Source organism: Aspergillus bombycis (assembly GCF_001792695.1).
Source record: "Aspergillus bombycis strain NRRL26010 chromosome Unknown contig00006, whole genome shotgun sequence".
Taxonomy (NCBI): domain Eukaryota; kingdom Fungi; phylum Ascomycota; class Eurotiomycetes; order Eurotiales; family Aspergillaceae; genus Aspergillus; species Aspergillus bombycis.
The window spans coordinates 54,019-77,805 of NW_019170008.1; the positions used below are offsets into that span (position 1 = coordinate 54,019).

The 23,787-nt window shown below is 48.1% G+C and overlaps 10 protein-coding genes across 10 annotated transcripts; 5 read left to right on the top strand and 5 right to left on the bottom strand.

Moving 5' to 3' along the window:
- Window positions 1–574: 574 nt before the first annotated feature.
- ABOM_001450 (putative short-chain dehydrogenase/reductase family protein) lies at window positions 575–1,804 on the top strand (the record flags this gene model as incomplete). Its single annotated transcript, XM_022528580.1, has 3 exons — window positions 575–1,287; window positions 1,346–1,621; window positions 1,681–1,804. 3 exons carry the CDS (start codon window positions 575–577, stop codon window positions 1,802–1,804), a joined length of 1,113 nt encoding a protein of 370 aa, XP_022393574.1.
- A 2,257-nt stretch (window positions 1,805–4,061) lies between these two features.
- On the bottom strand, window positions 4,062–5,108 carry ABOM_001451 (sterol desaturase family protein; the record flags this gene model as incomplete). Its single annotated transcript, XM_022528581.1, has 1 exon — window positions 4,062–5,108. One exon carries the CDS (start codon window positions 5,106–5,108, stop codon window positions 4,062–4,064), a length of 1,047 nt encoding a protein of 348 aa, XP_022393587.1.
- Window positions 5,109–8,220: 3,112 nt separating this feature from the next.
- Window positions 8,221–9,724, bottom strand: ABOM_001452 (flavin monoamine oxidase family protein; the record flags this gene model as incomplete). Its single annotated transcript, XM_022528582.1, has 3 exons — window positions 8,221–8,602; window positions 8,644–9,622; window positions 9,670–9,724. 3 exons carry the CDS (start codon window positions 9,722–9,724, stop codon window positions 8,221–8,223), a joined length of 1,416 nt encoding a protein of 471 aa, XP_022393624.1.
- Window positions 9,725–10,952: 1,228 nt separating this feature from the next.
- Window positions 10,953–12,789, top strand: ABOM_001453 (cytochrome P450; the record flags this gene model as incomplete). Its single annotated transcript, XM_022528583.1, has 6 exons — window positions 10,953–11,180; window positions 11,231–11,347; window positions 11,399–11,498; window positions 11,554–11,622; window positions 11,695–12,297; window positions 12,362–12,789. 6 exons carry the CDS (start codon window positions 10,953–10,955, stop codon window positions 12,787–12,789), a joined length of 1,545 nt encoding a protein of 514 aa, XP_022393573.1.
- Window positions 12,790–13,153: 364 nt separating this feature from the next.
- ABOM_001454 (uncharacterized protein) lies at window positions 13,154–15,063 on the bottom strand (the record flags this gene model as incomplete). Its single annotated transcript, XM_022528584.1, has 5 exons — window positions 13,154–13,171; window positions 13,267–13,448; window positions 13,503–14,077; window positions 14,131–14,330; window positions 14,434–15,063. The coding sequence occupies 5 exons, from the start codon at window positions 15,061–15,063 to the stop codon at window positions 13,154–13,156; spliced, it is 1,605 nt and encodes a 534-aa protein (XP_022393586.1).
- Window positions 15,064–15,769: 706 nt separating this feature from the next.
- Window positions 15,770–17,200, bottom strand: ABOM_001455 (uncharacterized protein; the record flags this gene model as incomplete). Its single annotated transcript, XM_022528585.1, has 2 exons — window positions 15,770–16,978; window positions 17,030–17,200. The coding sequence occupies 2 exons, from the start codon at window positions 17,198–17,200 to the stop codon at window positions 15,770–15,772; spliced, it is 1,380 nt and encodes a 459-aa protein (XP_022393585.1).
- Window positions 17,201–17,647: 447 nt separating this feature from the next.
- ABOM_001456 (uncharacterized protein) lies at window positions 17,648–18,250 on the top strand (the record flags this gene model as incomplete). Its single annotated transcript, XM_022528586.1, has 4 exons — window positions 17,648–17,836; window positions 17,899–17,961; window positions 18,021–18,110; window positions 18,167–18,250. Coding segments are annotated over 4 exons (426 nt in total), but the record flags the coding sequence as incomplete, so codon positions are not given.
- Window positions 18,251–19,237: 987 nt separating this feature from the next.
- Window positions 19,238–20,197, top strand: ABOM_001457 (carbon-nitrogen hydrolase family protein; the record flags this gene model as incomplete). Its single annotated transcript, XM_022528587.1, has 3 exons — window positions 19,238–19,304; window positions 19,368–19,494; window positions 19,579–20,197. The coding sequence occupies 3 exons, from the start codon at window positions 19,238–19,240 to the stop codon at window positions 20,195–20,197; spliced, it is 813 nt and encodes a 270-aa protein (XP_022393583.1).
- Window positions 20,198–21,200: 1,003 nt separating this feature from the next.
- ABOM_001458 (N-acyl homoserine lactonase family protein) lies at window positions 21,201–22,185 on the top strand (the record flags this gene model as incomplete). The annotated part of the gene is made up of 2 exons (XM_022528588.1): window positions 21,201–21,757; window positions 21,810–22,185. 2 exons carry the CDS (start codon window positions 21,201–21,203, stop codon window positions 22,183–22,185), a joined length of 933 nt encoding a protein of 310 aa, XP_022393582.1.
- A 346-nt stretch (window positions 22,186–22,531) lies between these two features.
- On the bottom strand, window positions 22,532–23,697 carry ABOM_001459 (NAD(P)H-dependent flavin oxidoreductase; the record flags this gene model as incomplete). Its single annotated transcript, XM_022528589.1, has 4 exons — window positions 22,532–22,678; window positions 22,736–23,482; window positions 23,575–23,603; window positions 23,655–23,697. The coding sequence occupies 4 exons, from the start codon at window positions 23,695–23,697 to the stop codon at window positions 22,532–22,534; spliced, it is 966 nt and encodes a 321-aa protein (XP_022393572.1).
- Window positions 23,698–23,787: the final 90 nt, after the last annotated feature.

A 23,787-nucleotide genomic window follows, 5' to 3' on the forward strand; every position in this document is an offset into this window, starting at 1 on the left:
CGAGGGCGTGAGTTGCCACAAGCTTAATTGAACCCTAATCTAGCGCGGAGTCACTAGGTCGTTAGTTGATTTGGACCTTATTAATAGTGGCCTCATAATCCAAGCTCATATGCGGCTTGGAGATCCTTCGCCTAAACCATAACGGGCTGTAACTGCGAGGTGGAGCCTGCTAAAACCATCTAATAGGAGTTGGAGTTATTATAAGCTAAATCCAACTTGTTCGGTGGAGTAGATTGCCGGCTTCCGTATCGGATCCCAATTATTCCCGGCCAGGTTTGCATTTCAAAGGAACCAAGGAACGAACGTTCATACGAGAAGGCACAGTGAACCAGCCAATAGCGGAGTGTGTATCGAGCCATGTTCTTATCTCTCGGCTCAGTGCGTGGCGAAGCCCATTAGTCCTCGCCCGAGGCAGATCTACTTGCTGGGACAAGTTGCTGTAAACCAAAGAAAAGAAAACAAAAAGTCTAGAATACGTCAGCGCTTATTGCTGGCTAGTCACTTGTAGTGTGAAACAAAATCTGTTGATCATAGATTCAGTAGCTCTGTAAAAATCTAGAAAGCCGGAGTTCCAATGCTATATAATCCTCCAGCAGCTGCGGGATTGGAAGAGAATCCAAGAGTGAAACTCAACAATATCTTCACCTCCCATAGTTGTCCTATCCTAAAGAACACCACCCCCCTTCAGCCATTTTACAATCATGTCTGCCAATATTCCAACTCACGTCGAGGTCTTCCCCTCCTGGTCACGCCCGAGACTTGTGCAGGGAGGACCTACGTAGTGACCGGCGCCAACAGTGGACTGGGTTTGGAAGCAGCCCGGCACCTGGTTAATGCTGGTGCTAGAAAGGTAATCCTTGCGGTGCGCAATCTTACCGCCGGCGAGAAAGCCAAAGACGATATCGAAACATGCACTGGAAAGACTGGTGTGGCTGAGGTTTGGTTGCTTGATCTTGCTAGTTATGACTCTGTCAAGGCGTTTGCACAGAGGGTGACAACAGAGCTTGATCGAATTGATGCGGTCATTGAGAATGCGGGTGTGGCATTGTCGCAGCGCTTGGAGGCAGAGGGCCATATCTTACCGGTCACTGTTAATGTGCTCAGCACGCTTCTCCTTGGAGTGCTTATCTTTCCCAAGCTCAGAGACAGTGCTCAGCGCTACGGGACCATGCCTCACCTGGTCTTCGTTACCAGTGTTACTGGGTTTGATTGTCACGAAGCATGGAGGGATATTCATGATGAACCACTGGCCAAGATGCATTCTGAAGACATGAATATGATGCAGCTGTAATTCCTGCCGTCCCCACGCACTACTACTCTGTCCGAAGCTGACAAAAGCCACTAGATACCCGCTTACCAAACTCATGCTCACTATCGCGGTTCGTCATCTGGCAACCTTGACCCCTGTGGACCGTACGGGTGTTGTCATGAACTTAGTCTGTCCCGGACTGTGTAAGACCGATATAGGACGTAATGCACCAGCTGAAGTGCAAGAAAGCGTTGCCAATTTCGTTGCTCAGTGTGGGCGGACTGCGGAGGACGGTAGCCGCACACTCCTTCATGGAGCTGTGGCAGGTAGAGAGAGTCACGGCCGCTTTCTTCAGTCTTGTGAAAGTGGAGAGTGAGTAGGCTTGATATCTAACTGGACTTTTGTCAATACTGATGTGTTTGGCACGTTAGGAATATAGTACCTCATTGGGTGAAAAATGAAGAAGGGAGAAAATGGCAGAGATACAGCTGGGAAGATATCGCTAAAGAGCTGGAGTTTGTGTGTCCTGGGTGTATCCAGGAAATCATAAATTAAACATTTATGTAAGGCCAACCTTTCGACCTACCCTCCCAGGCAGAGTGTCAATGATACATTTTACCTCGCATGATGTTAACATTGCTCGTGGGAATTTGAATACTTGTGAACTACAGCTCCTCCAGTAGTCGTAGATCAACATCCAGATAATATCCTCATCATTGTTCACCTACCTATGAAAAGCAAATAAAATACATATGGATATTGTGGCATACTCCGGAGGTAATACAGTAGCTTTGGTCAAAATACTCCGGCTTTCATACAGTTGCTAGCTAAGTACAAATGTACCATGTCTTGTAAAGTCATACTGGGGAGTTGTATGTCTATGGCCGCAAGATATTAAGTACTCCACCAAATGCAAGCTTCGTGTTACAAAAGCATGGACTGCGCCTCTGTCGACACTAAGCTATTTTGTACATCCTATGGCAGCCTCAATTGTTGGCACGTTTGAAACCGTTGCCCCAGGATCCAGCTTTTCCCATAATGCCTAGTATATCAAGCACAGGTCTGGAAAGGGCGTTTCAGGCATTTTGAAGGGGTTTTCTGGCATAGACAGGTTAGAACGGCAGACTACAAGTATATTCTTTGGTAATTACCAATCCTCGTGGATCTGTCCTCTCTCTCCTGGTACGTATTGAAGACGACATCATCTGGCAACGCATCATGCTGCGACAGAGTATAGGCAAGACATTCCAGACGCGCACCGCCGTCACGGTGTCTGAAAGAGAATTGTTCAGTTAGCTGGTTGATTTTCCACTTCTTACATACTTTCTTACTTTCTGACCCTTGAGAATCTGGTGTTCTTCGAAAACCATATCGCCGCTTGTTCCAACTCGATGTGTTGCGTGCACCATCCAAAAACCATTGAGATAGGCCATCTTTTACGATTTCAAGGCTTCCGATCCACGAGAAATTCTCAATAGCGGTAGAAACAACGCCAAACTGAAAAGAACCGTATAAATAAGGGTCACGACTCACAGCCAGCAATGGAACGTAGCGATAGATCGTTTCCTCCCACCACCACTATCCACGGTCATACCTCAACCAATATGACGAGCCGCCTTCCGAGTCTTCTTATCCTCCTCAGTCATTTCTAATACTATCCGCTACAGTATCATCGGACAAGACATTCTATCCGACAACAGCCATCCCCCTTGCAGTGTTTATGGCGAGTTCATAAGCTTGGTTTGTTCCAGCTACCTTGGTGAAACTCGGAGTGTGGTTGAAAGCACCTGGCTCAGCAGGTACGGCGAACCCGCCATGGAAACCAGGACAGATAAACAGGAGGCTAAGTGGCCTACATATGGCCTCTTGTAATGACGAGAGAAAATAGTCAGGTGCAAGTATTCAGTAAAATGGTTAAGATGTTTCTAATACATTTATGGAAAGAGTCAGGTAAAAGGCGTAATCCTTTTTAAATGCATTTATATAGGGAAATCCTGAGTACCGAGTTCGGCATTCGGCGTTTAGAATAACGCTCGCCCAAGATGGCACCCCGTATAACGACCGAGACTTTGATATCCTTGAAGTACTATAAAGGGCCCAGATCCATATACTAAATGGCAACCTACCCGTTTCGTAGTTACGTCATACATCCACTCTTAACCCTAAGATTGCCTTTACTTCGGACTACAACACCGGTGCACATCTGTAAACGCCGAACCCAGACAAATGCCAGATATACACTGCATTGCGTGAAGAACGCTCCGTGCATGAATCAGCCTTACTTTCCCTGCCAATAATTGGCTACCTTCTATAGGAGTGGTATATCAAGCTATACCTCTTCTGTCGACTGGGATTTTCTGGGTGAATCGTGATAAGCATCCATCACTCTCTAACTAATTAAGAGATATATAAGGTACACGGATATAGTGTCAATAATAAAGGACTTTGTTGGCTTAATTTGATCGATATAAAGGCAAAGATATGTTGTATACTACGACTATAACCGCTGGTGTGGTATTGCACCCAACCTACATGGGTATACTAGGACTAGAGTTCATTTATATCAGGCCTGTGTGAACGGTTCTAGGCCCGATTGAAAGATCTCTATTCTTATATGGTTCAGCTCGGGAATGGCCTTAAGACATAGTGCTTTTGGTAAAGGAGCGTGGCTATCTAAGAATCAGACGAAAGATAATCTATTCATATCAAAATCTCAGAGAAAACCCTTAACCTATCTCAACCAGATATACTCAAGCCATGGCAGAATAACCGCTCTTCTTTTCTTTAGACCAGGCGTGCGTTTCGAGCCAAATCAGTACAACGGGATTTTTGCAGTGTTGACATAGTCAATGTTATCCCGGTGCCCCTCTATACGAGTTGTGCATGTGTTGAACAAGCGGTCCCACACACGCGTCTGCTTACCATAATTGTAGCTGCTCTTCCAGCCCTTGCGGTGGTGGAGATCGTGGTCCTCGAGCAAGAGCTCCATATCGAACAGCTTTAAAAACGATGTCCAGGGGTTCACCGCGGGGGCAATCATCCGCAGACCGCTGTGACCGAGGATCTCCGTGAAGATGACATATTGCTGACAGATCCACCACTCGTAGAAGCCCATGGGGAATCCCATTAGCTTCATGGTGCCGTATGTGATAAGAGGTGTACCGACAAGATCGAAGAACTCCTGTACGAGGTCCGCGTATGCGGTCAGAAGAGGATTGGGATGTTTTGTCAAGTGGTGTCTGCGGTGGAACTGCCATAGTCGTGTTGTTTCGTGTGCGGAGCGGTGGAATAGATAATACCAAAAATCCAGGACGACCGCGTAGACGCCGGTTTCAAAGATGAGCCACAACCACCGGATCGAGGAGGGGCCTTCATCTGCGCGATAGGAGAACATCACAGTGGCCATTGGGCGTAGAAATATAACTGACAGAAGTGTCTGGACGGTCTTCTGTACTCCAACATCAGGTACACCATCGCGAGGATGCTTGTCGCCGTCGAAGAATCCAATCTTATGCCCGACTTGGCGCAGCACATGTACCTCGTTGATAGCGATCAATTCCAAAGACAGGCTGTAGAAAAGGAACACCAGCAGCGCCGAGGGTTGGCCGACATAGCTGATGTAGAGTTGGTGAATGATGAGTGGGATGCTGCCGTGGATGAGGACCCAACGATGAAATTGTAGCTCTGGGGCGTAAGGGACCTTATCCGTTTTCTGGTGAACCGGAACTTCTTTATCAATATCAATATGGTGTATGTTTAGGGCTTCGATAAGCCAGTGGGCTGCATTCCACTGCGTCCGGTCCCACGAACGCCAGGTGGACTTCATCGAGTCCAACGGATTGCGTGTAATCGTAGCCATCTCTAGGCGGGGGGTGCTGAAGAGCGAGGGGTCAAAAATTGGCGTTCATTACTTTTGCCTTTGGCGTGCCTCCATCTCTTCTATAATACTAGTCAACAGCTCGACATGTGAACCAAATGAACGTACAACCGAGGCGTGGATATTTCCCCCCCCAACATTTCCCCGCGAAGAGTATTAGGTTGGTTTCTGTTGCTGGTTCGCAGTCTTGTCTTTAATCAATCAATCGCATCTCTCTTCCGTGTCAGCAGAATGGAGAGATCTGCAAGACCCACCTGGATTGTTCTAGCGATGATCCGTTCTTCGAGACCCGTCAGAGTCCTAAGAGTCGAGGTCTTGGCCAAAGGAGAGAAATCACATTACTTGCCAGGCTCCACTCGCCTGTCTTTCATTGGCCAGCGTGCGAAGCATACCGGATTCAGTATGCCTTGCGAATTGGTGACGCCCCAAAAATCGTTCTGGAGAAAGATATAACTATCACCTAACTTCATGTGAATCCATTTCCCTTCCATGTAGTTCTCGATCTGCCATTTGCTCCTCCTCCACGAACCTGCAACCTCCGGATCTTCTCTTCTCCAGTCCCGTGAGTACTAGTATTCCCCTCGTCTGCCCTGCATTTCGTTATTCTTTCCTGCTCTCCTTATGTAATCCGGGCAGGTGACGTCACTACCTAGTCGTTTTTCCCTTTCTTGAATAGGTTATATTGTAAAACAATAATTGGTTTCAGACGGTGTCAGAAACGTACATTCCTCTGCGACGTATATTTTCCCACTTCCATTCCTGGTCGTTTTCTCGGTGTCGTTAGTATTAGGATTATTGGACTAATCCTTATCGTCAAGGTTTGGCCACTTGCTTTTGCTTGTCTACCGCACAATCTTGTGGTGTTGCTGCATTCTCTGGCCTTACCACGTTAAAAGGTAAATCACCAAGACCTGACCGCTTTCGTGCAGACAATCCAATCGCCACAACCCGCCGGAAATTGCACTAATACCTCTCCAACGATGCCCGCAATACGCTTCACAATCAACCCCCATTACTCGATAGTAAGTCAAGCACTGGCAACCATTCTGCCAACGGACAGTCCGCGTCGCTCTATATGATCCTAGGATTTGATCTTTTAGAACCATGTCCCAGTTGCTACATGTGATAAAGCGGATAGGGCCTACAACCACAATGGCAATCAACTACATTCGCACAGTTATACTAGAGGCTGCCAGCTCAAGGAACTGGCAGAATACTTGCGCAGCGAAAGAATCACATAATCTTTTATTATATTATCTAGATTATTAAGAGTATTTAAATAGATTATACTATACTGTCTGGATTACCTATCTAGATTATCTATTCTATGCCACGCAGACGATTCAAAAGCTCAATAAATCTAGATATTACACCACATTTAAAAGTCTGAGAAATCTAGATATTGTACTGTATTGAAAAGTCCGAGAAATCTAGACTATGTAGGATGTTCAAAAGCCTGAGAAATTTAGTTATTATATTGTATTCAAAAGTCTGACAAATCTAGTTATTGCACCGCGTTGAAAAGCCTGAGAAATCTAGGCCACGCAGACTGTTTAAAAGCCTGAGAAATCTAATTATTACACCGCGTTTAAAAGTCTGACAAATCTAGTCATTGCACTGCGTTTAAAAGTCTGAGAAATCTAGGCTACATAGGCTGTTCAAACACTCGAGAAATCTAGGCGATTCAGAAGCTCTAGAAATTGGCTTGAGATAATTATATAAGATAAAACAGGAATAATGTCACTGGTGAATTTCTGTCCAATCAGAATCCAGAACTGTGGACCAATCAAAACACAGATCCGATTGAGCAGTCTCCTATATTGCTTGCTACGCTTCGCTCCGCTGCGCAATAACAGTGCGGTAGTGATGAGGGAACTAAATTGCCAGAGGATTGAGCTCGTTTGGAGTATATCCCGCGGGTGCCAGGGTTTCCGCGATCGCGTGACTGACCTGCATTGAAACTGCTGATCAGATATATACCCCAGAACGATGGAAAAACCAAGAGTTTTCTCATCCATCTGCTTCACATGGATGACTCTCTGACGAGTATTAAATCAACTAAAATAGAAGGTGAACCCATAAGTGTACTAGCTGCCACTAGTCCTCCGTTACTATAAAGAGATGGATCCAGAGCATCCAGAGTCCACCGCTAAATTGAAGACAAACTGCTGATCCCCCTGAGGTAAGGATTAACATATATGAAGAGAAGTAGAATAATATATCCAATTATTGTATCTTGCATTTAATGTAAAGTAAACTATCTAGACAGATTGAGTAGTACTCAACCAGCAGCGCAAATATATATATACATCCTGGTCAGTTTTCCGAAAGCATTTCAAATCTTGCTGTATCGGTAAGGAAGAAATGAATTAATAGGTATGAAGCGTGTCAGGCTTTACAGTATTGCGAATAAGGTTCGATTTCTCTAGGAAAAGTTATGTTTATCCGGTATCTCAGATGTTTCCCTATATGCTTTAGCAGTGTTCGAGACTGTTGTCACTAGGAGTGCAGAAACAGATATTACCCGTAGTCTTGCTGCGGGCCTTGCGGGGATTCGACATCGTTGACGGCCACGTACCCCGTCATATCAGACAATCGGTGGTTCTCCTTACACACCCCTTAGACTCACTATGGGATCCCGCCTTCACACTTCACAATATCAGGCACTTTTTCTCGATCCTCAGATATATTTTCTGCATCGCCATTGCCATCACCTTTATCCTCAGACTTCAAGGGCAACCAGCGCATGAAAATAGCACCAAAGACTGACAAGCTGGCCATAGCAACCGCAACGTAAAACGTGCACATGAGAGCCTCATTGTAGGTAAGCAGAGACAGGAGTAGCTGAGTCGGGGTTAAACTTAATATACTAATCTGCTCGCTTAATTTAAGTTGAAATTTTGTATTTTTAGACTGCTCTGGTCTAGCCACCAGAACTGCGAGATCATAAGTGACTGTATATCTCCTTCTGTAGACTCGGCGCTTTGGTTGATCTTGTTCTAGGGAAGGTTCGCTGGAGAACTCGCTAAAAGACGCCGGGAAAACAGCTTTTACATTCGATAGGCTACGGCTAAATTGATAATGATTCTCAGTACTAGTTTTGTGTTAAGATCTCTCTAGTGACACGGTAGGCGTCCTCGAAGGCGCCCGAAATGAACCCGCGCCAGCCATCCGCAAAGTCCGATCCACAGAAATACACATTCTCATGTGGCTTTCGTATCTCATGATTATACTTTTGCAAAAATCCAGGTCCTCGAACTGGCATTACTCCGCCAGCGTAGGGGTCATCTGACCAGAGATGGGCATAGGCAGATTCAACTTGAATGCCCGCCGGACGAAGACTTTCAACAAGACGGATAGTCTCATCGGAGTGGTCTAGGCCGTTATCAGGATGGACAAGCAAAGTGAGAAGGGTATGGTCGCCATGGTTTCCGTCTGTAAAGCCACTTGCATAGGGCATATCGCCTCCCTCGCAGCTAACGTTGAATCCGTTTTGAAACTCGGTCGATGTACATACAAGGAGCTTATCTGCCTTGCTGGAGTTACCCCGGTGGTGAAGGCTTCCTTTCTCAGTGTGGAGAGCGGGGGGTCGAAGACGATTGAGGAAATTACATTGATGGGGACTGTCGAGATGACCGTTTTGGACAAATACCGTTCCCCATTCTTGAGCGTGACAGTAACAGGAAATTCGCCATCTCCCTGAGTGATTGATGTCACAGGAGAGTTCAAGATCCTGTCGCCCTTGTAGTCTTCGAGGATTGCTAGCGCAAAGGCAGTGGTGCCCTTTGCAACCTTGTACTTCATGGTGGCTGTCTCGATCATCGCAGGATCGAAGTTACATAATGCGTGTGTGTGAAGCACTTCCGTAAGTGAAGCCTTTTCAGGGGAGATGCCGTAGAATGAAGCTGCATGCGCGCTAAGCATAGACTGTTGCTCTTGAGTGCAGCCCTCGAGCTGCGCAACACGATCTCTGACGCTGAGTCTATCCAGTTCAAGGTAGTCCGGGTTCTGTCTGACGCTCGACGCTGTGCTGAATGGGAACGGTATTATACTGCGCCCCCCCTGTCCATCAACATCAAAGAACCTCATCATAAGTCCTTCGAGCTGCTCCATCATGACTCGTCCTTCAGCGGGATCCTGCACTACAGCTGGTTGGGATCGCGATTCCTTGGCCGCAGACTCACAATTTTCAGGGAAAGCCACGGTTTCCTCAAAGTCATCGAGTCCATATCTTTGCAACTCGCTGAATACGTGAGGTTGTTGCCAGTGGACCCATGTGCCACCAATCTCAACCTTGCTGTCTTTTCCAGTTTGCACAGTCCAACAGCGACCGCCAATACGATCTCGAGCTTCAATGACGAGTACATTTTTTCCTTTGAATGCAAGTTCGCGAGCGGCAGTTAGCCCAGCAAAGCCGGCACCAATGACAATAACATCATAGCTCGATGATAGGTCAGACTTCGGGGTCGAGGGCACAACAGCCGCAGTGGTCAATCCTTTCACGCTCAGCCAAATATGATTACGACTGTGCGGAGATACATACCATACTGAAAGCCATCTTTCGCAGTCCACGCGAACCCTTCTTGCGATTTCTGCATTTCGTCCGTAACAATATTTCGGACGTGAGGGGCACATATGAATAACGGTCCAGGGACGTTAGAGGTTAAATATAGTCAATGTATATATCTACGATCGGCCTCCGCGGTCTCCGTCATCTTTTGATTTTTCTCCACTCTTGATGATGGGTGTCTATAGCGGGGTCCCGAATAGACCTAGCCCCCTTTCCTTAGTTAGTTGCCTAAGTAGAACCTCACTTGATCAATCAACAACTTCTTCCCCTACGACATACTAGAAGACCCTTGCTTGGAGAAACTGAGACACCTTGATATAGAAAAGCCGCTGGTCACGATCCTTGCCTCAGCCGTGGATTACCCCGCTACGTGGCACACTGCTGGCGATCCGCAGGCTGACAGCTTATATGCAAGTTAAATCGCAAGTAATTTATTCCACTCGGTACTTTAACGCTAATATATTCTTGTATAGGCTAGGTCTTCTGTGTCTAGCTGGGCCCTAGTGTCCTGAAGGCATACCACCGAGTAATCCCTGTATACCGCAGGCGTGATTACTGGTGTGGTCAATAACTATATATAGATTGATACGATATATTTTCGCAAACGAGAATATTGATTGAATTTCATGTATTAAACAATCATAGCGGAGTTTCAGCCTGCCTCATACACAAGGTTGGCTCACTAATATATTTAAACTATTATACCCTTTAGGGCACCGGCTCTTCAAAGGACAAGTGTATCGTTTACGGGATATTGCTAATAAAGAAGAAAAGTAAAAAAAAGTAACAACCGACAACATTTCCTTGTCTTCGGTGGAGAGCGCAGGTCTTACTTCGTTCCACTTTTGACCTACGCCGAGCTAAAATCATTGATAGTGGCGTCGGGGCGGAGTTCTCGGGTCGCGCAACCGTCTATGAACAGCAAATAGGGCGCTAGTCATGTCGTCTATCTTATTAACATTGCTTGTTTCTCATAAGCCGGATCGATACCACGGAGTCCGCCCGTTTCTCCGGGTCCGAAATGGCGAACGACTGTGGGACTAGGAGTGCTGATATATTTTCCGTCGCGATGCGGACAATATTGAGGAACCGAGTCAATACATACAGAAAATTTTTTGGATATCCCCTTCCGATTATTCGTACCCAAGAAGCATACAGAAAATACCACATCCCGATGCCAAAAATCTAGGTATACGACCAGTCTCACTTTCAACATAAGCACGACCAAATCAGATCAAAGCATCAAAACCCCCACCATGGTCGTTGGCTTAGTCCTAGAAGTCTTGAACTCTTCTATTTTTCACCTTTTTCTCGTAGCTTGCCTCCTGGTGCTCATATACGATTGGACCTTTAGTTCAAAACTCTACCCCGGTTTCCCCGCAGTCGGCATCGATCCACGAAAAGGGTTCCTCAGGGGCTTCGAAAAGGCCCGCGATGACTGGTACCTACATGGGAAGGAGATCCTCGACCGAGGGCTGAAGACAGTATGTGAAATCAGTCTGAAGTATAGGTACTGCAACTGACACAGCAACAGTGCGTAGGCTGTTTCCAGGTCGTCACAGATGCTGGGCCCAAGATTATTATGCCAAACCGGTTCGCAGACGAAATCCGGAATCATCCTGACCTAAATTTCTGCAAGGCTATATCGAAGGTAGGTCCGGCCTACGTGGTCTAGATATGGTTTGTCTAATATAGAAGGTAGGAGTTTTTCGGTTCGTATCCTGGGTTCAAGCCGTTTGCCGACGGCATAGAGTCTCAGATTGTCCTTGAGGTTGTTCGCGGGAGGCTAACGCAGTCCTTGAGTAAGACTTCATTCTCTGGTTCGTCAGAGGCTGCTAATTGAGGGTGATTGGATAGATCTTATTACGGAAGAGCTGGCGGACGAGACATCACAGGCCGTGAAGGAGCTCTTTGGCAAGCCAGACAGTAAGAGAGTCCCAGAATCTGGATAAAGCTGGTGTGATATGTGGTTTTCGTCAAGCTAATCAACTTGATAAGGGTGGACTGAGATCACGTACAAGCCAATGCTATTACAGCTTGTTGCACGTGTGTCTGCTCGAGTGTTCGTTGGACCGGAGCTGTGTACCAATGAAGACTGGCTGCACATTACGAAAGAATATACCATTGAGGCATTCATTGCGGGACGAGCACTACGAACATGGAACCCTCTCCTCCGTCCAGTTGTGCATTGGTTTCTCCCGGAATGCCGCACGCTTCGTTGGAGACAGGCTGAAGCCAGGAGAATTGCCATGCCCATCATTGAAGAACGGCGCAAGGCTAATCGTCTGGCCAAGGAAGAGGGTCAACCCACATTGAAAACGGCTGACACAATTGGTTGGATGGATGAGGCGGCTAGAGGCCGACAGTATGACGTTGTAAATGCCCAGCTCAGCCTCTCCTTCGCGGCGATCCATACGACGAGTGAGATGGTAACAGGGCTTATGAGCGACCTGTGTGCCAACCCGGAGAACTTTGAGTCATTACGCGAGGAGATCACCTCAGTCCTGGGGGGGAAGGGTTGGACTAAGCAGGCACTACATAACTTGAAGTTAATGGACAGCGTAATGAAGGAATCGCAGCGACACCACTTTGGCGATATCGGTAAGAATTATGTTCCCCGTCCATGTTTTTCGTATGTAGAATCCACTAAGCATGATTCGTGTAGCCGCAATGTATCGCATAGCTGAAAAAGCACTCTCACTATCGGATGGCACCCGGATTCCAGAAGGCGCCTTCACGATGGTCGGAATCGACAGAATGCACGACTTGGAAGTCTTCAATGACCCGCATTCATTTAACGGAAGTCGGTTCCTGGATATGCGCCAACAACCAGGAGATGAGAACCGTTGGCAGTTCGTCACCACCTCACCGGAGCACCTTGCCTTTGGGCATGGCAAGCACGCTTGTCCTGGGCGATTCTTTGCCAGTAATGAGATCAAGACTGTGCTAATCTACCTGTTGATGGAGTACGATTGGAAGTTCACATATGAGGGCCCTAGCGAGGACCTCCAGTATGGACAGGAATTGAGCACTGATCCGAACGCTAGGGTGATGATCCGGAAACGGGAGGTGCCTATTACTTTGCAGTTATAGCGATGGCTTCATAGGCAAAAGGAGAGCAGTGGATGTATGGATTTAGTCGTGAATGCGTGCTTCAATTGGAAGCAATGTTACTGCTGAAAGTCATCTTATATTTATTCTTCATACGCAGTCACTGCACTACATGGTTTCCCGCGAACCAAAGCTCCCTTCTTCGTGCTCCTACATGGTAAGTTGGCCTCGAGCCATACTAGGGTTAATGCGACACTCAAGTGTTTACATCTGTCGAACAACATAAGGAGACGTACCTAAATCTGATTTTCATGCGGTTAATTAAGAAAACCGGACCTAGGCGCGGAATAGTTTCATTGTTTGCTACGTGCAACCAACATTGCAGTACCTAAAATAAATCCCAGCTCTACAGATATTCGTACGTCTAGGTGGCTTTCCAGCATAGAGAGAGTAACAAATAGCAGTGGTGGTCATAGACACTGACACCATCAAGCTCGCTCTTCCCTCCTACTAGCGTACCATAGCGGGATCCTTACTGTCGCACGGAGGGCCTCTGTAGTTCTTCCGCCCCCAGACCAAATACCAAAGGGCCGAGGTAACAACTACACCTGCAAAGACCACAGCGGCATAGTTCATGCTATCAACTGTGACATGCTTGAAGGTCGGCATGCAGAACAATGGAATAGCCAAGATGGTCCATGCTGGGGGGTATAAATCAGTCAATGTAGATGCTTTACACAGTAAAGAAAACTCACCGATGGTGACGACATTGCAGAAAGGGCCCAAGATACGAAAATGAAAATTGCTATGGCGGATGTCCTTGCGTCGACGCAGGATGAAAGAGACCGCGACAGGGCAGCCGTAGCTGAGCGTGAGTAAAATGATCCCGACACCAGAGAAAGCGCTGAAGGCCGAACTGGATCCGAGCGATATTAACCCCAATAGAATCTCGACGACCATACCCAGTATCATGGCGTTCAAGGGTATGCCTAGGGACTTGTTGACGATCTTCCACCAATTGAAGCCGGGAATTGCGCCGTCGCGTGCGAATGCCCAGGTGCATCGGCTTGTAGCTGTTGCACAACCGACGCCGCAAATAACACCCAACAGTATCAATGGGAGAAGTAGACAGAAGGCACCGACGGAGCTTCCTGTGGCGGACTTCAGTGTTAAGGGAACGGGTTGGCCGGAGGCGACCAATATATTCAGGTCGGGCAGGACGAAGCAGATCGGAATAAGGAGTATCAAACCGGCGATGAAATTGATCACGATGGCGCCGACTATGGCTTTGGGTACCTGAACAGCAGGCTCGCGCACTTCTTCGCACATGCTATCCACGATCTCTGAGTATGATTTTCGATACACTTCTAGAATAGAACTTACGATGTAATCATTCCTGTAGCCGACGTGGCCCACGAGGCCTGTAATAACCCTACGCAGAATGACCAACCAGATGGCCAACCACCCAGTGGCTCGAAGTGTGTGAAGACCCAATTTGCGGAGTGTCGTCCTTCTTTAGCTAGCACGAGGATGCAGACCACTATTGCAATCACGCCGGCTATCGTCCAGAAGATGGCTAATTGCTTCACGGGCGGATAGGAATTTGTCAGACATAGAAACAACAAAGTGGACAGTTTAGAGAGCCATATGTGCAAGGTGACGGATGTATGGAGTGGGAATAGCTACCTCTAACAAAGGCAGCCACTTGTTCCCTAGGGCAGGAATAGCATGGCATACAATCGTGATGGCCAAGAAGATCAGGAACACGTGGTAAGCCTGGAAGTGATCCGTAATACCAACCCCAGGAGATTTCTCGAAGACGTTCAAGCTTGCGACAAAAAACTGCGTAGTAGAGAAATTGACCGACAAGGTGATCATCACTTGCCCCGTAGTGTACGCCCAGCCGCAGATCCAGGAGGTAATACGTCTACACCAGGATGGACATATCGCAAATGTCTGGTAGTACACACCACCGGCAGTAGGATAAACAGAGGTAATTTCAGCGAGGGATATTGCTAGGCAAAGAACGATGAGGCACACAGTTACCCAGCCCCAGATCACATTAGCTGGGCCGCCGCCCGCCAAGGGGTACGTGAACGTAGTCGATAGGCCATAAGGTACAGATGAGAGGATACAGCACATGAACACTACATTCCAGGTGGAACGATTGCGGGATAATTCCGGAGTGTAGCCAAGTTCTTCAAGGCTTCGATCAGCTGTGGATGTGGGGACTTTGCCATCTTCAAGCTCATTGATCTTAACATCCCCTAAAGCTTGGTTCGTGTGGGTGTGGCAGTTGGTGTGCTGGGAAGCCATTGAAAGGGTAACAATCACGCGCTTTGGGATCTTTCACTATAGCCCTCCGTTTTTCTGTCGCATAGGGAGCTCACTGCTGCGCTGGGAAGTGATGCAATGGGGCATAGACTTTCACGGCAAGGAGAAATGTTGAGATAGAGAGAGGAAGAAGGTATTGCGAGTTCTGCGGGAATAATTTCATGCATCGCTTCCCGCGGCGCCCGCAGCTGTGTTTTATTGCGTATCTATAGAAACCTAACTCTTTCTGTCGTTTCATGGACTGTCGGGTTCCTTAGCCCCCGAAAACCCGAGACACGGGGTGATGGTACGCAGCCCGATGCCAATCCGCTGTTATTCGGAGTCAATCCACATATTAGGAACCTGTATACGTGTCTTGGGATCGCTTTACATCTCTCAAGAGAAGAAAACTGGCGTTACTCCTCTCCACGTTCAGGAATATGCAGCGACTGTCGGGCAAAGGTGTGCGAAATGATATTCTCTATTACGAGTATAAAATTCTATATCACAGAGTAAATTAAAGTCCATCTACATTGTGTATTGCTGCTCTACCCCTTGTACCAAGGCACTTCTATTAGACCACACTTCCGAAACGTATGTGCAAAGGGGCCGTTCCCCATACTTTGGTAAGGTAACGAGTTGACCTGGGCTTTTGAAATCACAGCAGGGTTGACTGTTTTCTCTGCATTGTCAAAAAAAAAAAACATAGCTACTGAGCTCGTGAAAGTAAAAGCGCCTCCGTAATATCACTACCGCTCGCCCTTACCCAAACATCCTCGACTCTTGCTGCCTCTGGATCCTGGTCAGAGTCTACCACAAAGTAAAAATTGTAGAATGAGGTCGCGACACAAGCGTGGTTTGGATAGGCTTTCACTACCTGTCCCACAGATAAGGGAACGCCGGTTGAATCGGCCTTTTCGCTGTCCCAAGAAATGATGGAGTGCTCTTGGCTGATACGCTCCACAATCAGACGAGCAGATGAGACTGGAGGTGGCTGTCGCCAAGAAGATATTACCCCCCAACCGGGGTAGCTTGGACACGGTTCCCTTCCGAGAGCCAGTGTTCCAGCCGCAAGAAGCGCCTCTGGGCGAGGCCTCTCGCCATGGTTGTAGACACTACAGACTTCTGCAAGCACTGAGATAGCAATCTCGTCTTCTGGGCCTTGCATCTGAATGCTGGTATTTGTTGACAATTGCTGCATATCAAGCAGCGGGTATACCCCAGCATGAATTTCGATCTTCACCTTCGCATCCAGATCATTTGCAAAGGGATTTGCTAGCAAGTCCCTCAAAGCTTCCATCTCGGGGCTTGAGTAGCCGTTTTGGAGCAGATTTTGCGACGATAATGCTTGGGGAGTTGCCCCAACACTAATAACTAGTTGTCTCTGGGGGAATAGCTGTAGGTGATGTTGTAATGCTTCTTTACAGCCGTCGATTTCTTTGATTAGATGTTCCATCGTTTCCTTCGGGGTTGTGCCGCTGTAGCTGAGACTGCTATGAGAGTAAATGCCTAGAAGCTTTGCGTGTCCCAGTTTCTCTGCGTCCGCGAGCGTCTCAAGTAGCCCATTCTTGTTCAATGCAGTAGGTGGCAGCCCCGCCCGATGGTAACCCGTGTCAACTTTGATAAAGATACCTACTGGGAAATTCGTGATGGCAAAAAACTGAGGAAGGTAGGCTACTTGATCTGGATGATCGATCATCACAGAGGTGCTTCCTTCGCCCACTTCCAGGGCCACTTTAGCCAACCGGGTCACCTGCGATGGTACTAATGGGATGCCGTAGAGGATATTGACCGCACGATGCTCTGCTCTGAGCTTCCTGAGGAGAGGGGCTAGTGTCTCAATCTCAAGGATGGTTGACGCGATGAAATTTCCCTCCAGATCCTTATCGTCAACTTGCATGTTGGCAATCTCGGCGGTCTTCAGCAGTTAGATAGCGTTCAGGTCTTAGAGTGCAAGTAGCAGACATACTTTATGAGACTTGACATGCGCTCTAAAATCGACACCCAACTCCTTCACGGTGCGAATCATCCTTTGACAATGCTTTCTGATAATCGCGGCATCGAGAACGAGGGCAGGCTTGGGTACACCCCCAACGTCTTTGCCAACATAAAAATTTCTCAACTCCTGCTGGGATGCCATAGTAATCTGGTCGCGGAGAGAGGCTGGTGAGACATAGTCTAATTGTATTGCCAAGGTATGCTATTTTATGGTTCGATATAGTTCTTATCATTTTGTCGGCTCGCTCCCGCGCACTCAACGCGGTTAGTTGGTGGGGGTGGGAGGCAGATATTGTGTGGCCAATCATGTCCGGTCATAATATACTGCATAGGAGAGGCTATCTCCAAACCTTCACAGTAAAGAAAGAATGCTTGCATCTATCGTTGGAGACAGTGGTCAACGTGAATTGGGGTTGCCGATGATGCCTGTTTGAGTGCGCGAGAGCGAGCGAGATGGCATACCCCGTCTATCCTTGCGGGTCAGCTGTGGTCAACAGTCTGAACTCAGACTGAAAGCTGCGAGCTGGCTCACTATAAAAGGCAAGGTAAACTAACAGCTATCGACATTTTCCATACTCTAGCTGGATAGATACTTACTTGTCTTCGACTTCCCATAACAATGCCTGGAAAAGTCGCCGTCCTCACTCCAGATGCTCCTGCTCCGATGCCCGTCCTTTCACAGGGCATCATCTGCAACGGGATGGTCTATGTATCGGGAAGCCTAGGCATCGACCCCTCGACCGGCAAGTTTGTTGACGGCACAGTGGCCGACCGTACGGTGAGTTTTCGTGGTCATAGCCTTTCCTGAGTCGCTCAGCCTGTTGACAATATCCCCTTCAGGACCAGATCTTCCGTAACATATCTGCCATTCTCAAAGCCGCAGGCAGTAACTTGGATAATATAGTGAGCTATCATTGAGTTCTCGCACTCTATTTTAGTTGATATACTGAATGGCTGCCCAGGTCAAAGTCAACATTTTCCTGACAGATATGTCGAACTTCCAAATTATGAACGAGGCTTACGCTAAGAACATTCCTGATGGCGTTAAGCCGGTGAGTCCTGGACTTCCTATTATTGCCTTTAACTTAGATTGACACTGTTAAACCAGGTACGCACATGCGTTGCGGTGAAGGAGCTGCCCTTCGGCTCTGATGTTGAGATTGAGTGCGTCGCAGCTTTGGAATCCGCATAGAATGATGGAACAGCACTATACTTGGCAAGGTTGACAAACAGGCTTGACAATGCTCGAATTATTTGCTATCATAGATTCCAGTGACTCACAAATGAAGTATTTGATAGAGGTATCCACCTTACTCGAGGGGGCAATATTCGAAATAGCTTGTCTCCCAAGGCACTGTTCCTGTAATTCTCAATATATTGTGCCTTCTTTTAGACTGACACATATATGAATAACGTTATACCACGTAGCTGAAATGACTCAATAACGTTTGGATTATATGCAGGCAGAAGTAAGCCAAGTTACTCTCGATTTACATGGAAGGCCTTGGCTACTTGACCACTACAGTGATTTCAAACTTCTCTTCATTCCCCAGCACTGATTCCCCCACGGATTGCACATTGCTTCCGGGGCGGGTTTGTCCCGGGGTGTTGAGGCGAGGTGATCAAAGGCTCCCGAAACACTGGCCTGGAGGGAATCTATGGGCTGTGAACAGTGGATAACATCGATTGTATCTTCGGTGCGCTGCAGACAGGTGTAAAGGTCGGGGATAAGGGGGATTTCTCGGCGGTTGTGTGGTTTGCTGCCATTAGAAACGGGTTCATTAGTTCTCTATGTGGCTTGAGATAATGTCCGAAATATCTGTGCCGCGACAAACTAACTCCCTTCGTCGCTACCCTGTCTACACACTGTTTATGCGGACCTCACTTGTTGTCAGTTAAAAATAGCCCTGCCTATCATTCGAGACTCATGCTCGTTCCTGCGCACCCCATCGGGAAATTGGGGATGGAGCACATGTTGGTTCCGCAAATTTTGGAGTAGGGTCTCCAGACTCCAACAGGATGCCCCCAACAGATTGGAGTAGGGCCTCAAACCACCAGTAAGACCCGACTAGGTAATATGTGAGAGAAGGACTCCAAAACACTCTGCAGGACATTTAGTGATTATCCCTAAAATAAAACCACCAATCCTCCCGTGCTTGACGAACAGCCCACTACCACCATGTCGCAGATTGACAGTGATTTACTCCGGAAGCCACTCAAAGTGGCCTGCATCCAAATAGCAAGCGGTGCGAAGACATTCCTGCTAGTCATATCCCTACAATATGTATAGTTGACAGAATATTCTTTAGGTCCTGACAAGGTCCAGAATCTCGCCAAAGCGAGACAGAAGGTTTTGCAGGCCGCGTCCGAAGGTGCTTCTCTCATTATTCTTCCGGAATGTTTCAACTCTCCGTATTCCACGGCGAGGTTTCGCGAGTATGCTGAGCCATTATCGCCATCGCCCAACCCTTCAGAGTCACCTAGCTTTGTCGCATTGGCACAAATGGCCTAGGAGAGTAGTATATTCGTCATTGGTGGTAGCGTGCCGGAGTGCGACACGTCCGGTAAAATTTATAATACCTGCGCAGTATACTCCCCTCAAGGAGAGCTGCTTGCATTCCACCGCAAGATGCACCTATTCGATATCGACGTCCCGGGCGGCATGTCGTTCCATGAATCAGATACTCTCTCCGCAGGGAACCAAATCACCATTGTGAACTTGGAGGGCTATGGGAAGATCGGCCTCGGAATTTGCTATGACATGCGATTTGCCGAACCGAGTACCATTGCCGCTCGACAGGGCGCATTCGCACTGATTTACCCATCGGCATTCAACACCACTACCGGACCTCTCCATTGGGAGCTGCTGGGTCGTGCCCGTGCGGTGGACAACCAAGTCTACACCATTCTGTGTTCCCAGTCGAGGGATCCAGATTCATCATATCCCGCCTGGGGGTATAGCATGGTGACCGATCCGATGGGCCGAGTTATTGCTGGGACCAAGGAATGTGACGACATTGTTTATGCGCTGTTGGATCCAGAAACCATCAAGGAAAGTCGTATGGCAATTCCCATAACGTCTCAGAGGAGGCATGATGTGTATCCGGATATCGCGAAACTCGTTCAACTCGATAAATAGCGAATATTTCTATGTTGATATTCAAGTCAAAGCGGATGGGTCAAATAAATTTGTTATCTGGTCAGAGGGTACATTAGGCAGGAAGGGTTTCGCGGAATTGGAGACCCCAAATTGGGGTAAGAAGTGCTACCGAGTCTGTCGTGAGTCCCCAAATTAGTTGCATTCATCCGAGTCAGGCTTTGGCTTACTGAATTACACAGAAGCCCGGTTCATTAAACGCAAAGATGTGCCCTGAACACACGCTCAAGTCACTATTATAGCATGCTGTACAATCAAGCCTTGTAAACCCGCAAATGGACATGGATACCACATCTAAAAGACTAAACCCAATAAGACGTGAACCCTGAGGTATGACGTGCCAAGACTCTGGCCCGAGCCGGGGTTGACACTTTTCCTAGCCAGGTGTTATAAATCCTTGCAGTCGATGTTCAGATTGCTTATCTGACACGATTGGGACTATCGTACGATGTACCTATCAGCAACAGGGTCCACCAGCGACGGGGCCCCTTAGCCAACAAACGTCTACTACCTAACTGGGCAATCTGTGGACCAGGGTAGCATGTCACTTCGAACATGCCACTTAGGGTAAGTACTGGTCCTATACGACCAATCAACGGGGAATGCTTGGATATTGAGGCGCTTCACAGACCCAAATTATTTGCCCTAGCTGCGTCTTTGTTCTCGTTTAGGCCCAATCGGACCAACGGAATTACCAACAACAGTTATACTATGGTCTTTATAGGTCCCCACAGGCAGGGCGAGAGCTAGAACTATCGAACACGTACATTACTCCACATATTTCCCCGCAGATCGGCCTCCTTCGCTGCTTTGCGCATCACAAAAGACCTGCAGGGGTGTCCCAATTCAGCGTAGACGTGGAAACACCATTGGCTCCATATAACATCCTTGCCCCCTGCAATCCCACACATAACGTTCTCTTTTCCCTGACTATATATATCAAATAGGACGAGAACACCCATTCAACATTGACACCGACGCCAAAATGTCCGGAATCCAAGCCCAGCTCGACCAAGGCGCCGTCCCCAACGCCATTTCCAACGTCTGTCCGCCAGGCACAAAGTTCCACGTGCTGGAAGTGGGATGGCTCGAATGCGACAAAGGCTTCGTAATCAGAGGTGGCAACACCAGCGTGAAGTCCAACGAAAACGGGTCATTCGTCAATGAGCGATGCGAAATGCCCATGTACTGCATTTTAATCGACCACCCGCACGAGGGTCTGATCCTCTGGGAGACCGGGAGCGGAAAGGATTATCCAACGGTGTGGGGCCCGGCAATCGCCGATATCTTTGCTCGGGTGAAGTACGAGCCTCAGCATGAGCTTCGCGCCGCCGTGGAGGCGACGGGGCATAAACTTGACGGTATCAAGAAGATTATCATTGGGCATCTGCACCTGGACCATGCGGGTGGGCTTGATGAGTTTTTGCATCGCACGGATGTCGAGGTCTGGGTGCATGAGAAGGAATTGACGAATGCGTTTTGGTCGGTTGCTACAGGGGCGGATGTGGGAGTTTACTTGGAACATTATCTTAAGTTGTCTTTGTATGGTTCTTGTACTGGCTGATTGATGTGGTGGAAGGCTGATGGCATACAGGAACTGGAAGACGTTCAATGATCAGACAATGGACTTCTGCCAGGGCATCACACTGCACCATCTCCCTGGGCATACGGATGGTCTCATTGGTATGCAGATTAACATGCTCAACACGGGAACGTTCTTTTTCATTAGTGATCATTGTCATGTTATTGAGAATGTGAGTGATGCTTGTGTGATCCACTCGCGCTTTACTGACTTGGACCAGTGGCGAGATGGGATCCCCCAGGGTTGGTTGGCTCGAGATCACCCATCGTGGTTCAGGAGTACACAGCGTCTTAAGCACCTCCAACGGATCACCAAGGGGCAGGTGATTCCCGGGCATGATAAAGAAACCTTTTTGGCACTCCAGGGCCAGGCTGACGTTTTCACCTGATCTTTCTTGCAACATAGTCGCAAAGTATTTATCATCATCATGCGGCCATGGGATTCATATCGTTAGGCTTTGTGATCTAGGTATTCACCCTACTTTCATCCAAGCAGATCTCAAGAACTGCAGTACTCTAGCCAGCATTAATCTCGGGATTTGAAAGCCAACGCTACCTCTCACGGTTATAACAAATCCGGCTTGTCCATGGAATAGCAGGCAGTTCTAGATGCTAGAAAATCAAAATATCACATATTGGCCGTGTTGGCGTATTCAACTGAGGCCTCCTTTCTTGCAGCAGATCTATTCATCCTTGCACTAATATCTATAAAGTACGATACACCGAAGAGGTATTCTAAAGTCTACTCGACGAGGTTTTATCCACCCACATCGACCCAGTCCTCTTCATCGAGCTGAGAGCCTCCCGCTCAATGCGCACCAACAGATCAGCACACGTAGGTATGTCATGGATCAATCCGATGACCTGACCAGCAGTCCATACCTATGCAACAGTTAGCTCGGATGTACCATACCTGGGTCGGGTTAATTTGGAACTTACACCAGAGTCCACATCCCCCTGTATGAACACCTGCTGTCCGCGCTTCCCACTGACAAGCGACGCAATCTCCTCAAACTTCCCGGTCTTGCTCTCCGTCTCCACTTTCAGGGCCTCCTTTGCCACTTTATTCGCATACAGCCGCGTCGTATTCTTCCACCGCCTCATCACCAACGCCGTATCCGTTTCCTGGGCGGCCACTATCGCCTCTTTCACCTTGACATGGATCGGTGCTTCCACTGTACACATGAACCGCGTCCCCATGTTGATACCCTCCGCCCCGAGCGCCAACGCAGCAGCCAGGCCATGTCCATCCGCGAAGCCCCCAGAGGCAATGAAGGGCACGCCCAGCGCCTGGCGCGCCCGACTAAGGAGAATGAAATTCGTGAGGTCGTCCTCCCCAACATGGCCACCGCATTCAAACCCATCAATGGACAAGAAGTCTGCGCCGAGTTTGACAGCATTCTTCGCATGCCGGATGGTCGTGCATTTATGTATCACGATAATATTAGCCTCCTTGAGTGGCTTAATTACCAGCCCTGGGTTATTGCCCGCCGTTTCGACGATTTTGACCCCTTCGTCGATGATGGCCTGCACGTAGGCGCCGTAGTCCGGGGGCATGAGCGAGGGCAGCAGAGTGATGTTCACGCCGAATGGCTTGTTCGTCAGTGACCGACATTTCCGGATTTCCTTGCGCAGATCGTCCGGGGTCGGTTGGGTGAGAGCAGTAACATGTAGTGCTATGTTAGTCTGGCATGTCGGTCCTTGCGGTTAGATAGTTGTACTGACTAGGCCAAGTCCTCCTGCATTGCTGACTGCGGCGGCGAGCTCGGCATAGCTACCCAGTGCATGCCACCTTGCACTACGGGGACTGGGGCTGTTAGCTTCTCACTGTTAAGGGAAATACTAATGGGCGACTCACTTTGGATTCCCAATGCCCTTGTGAGCGCTGTGCTGAAAGGCATTATGTCTTGTCACTTGATATGAATATAGAATGCAGGGTGTTATCTTCAAAGGACAAGAGAGTTAGATGGCGTATCTTGGATAGGAAGTGT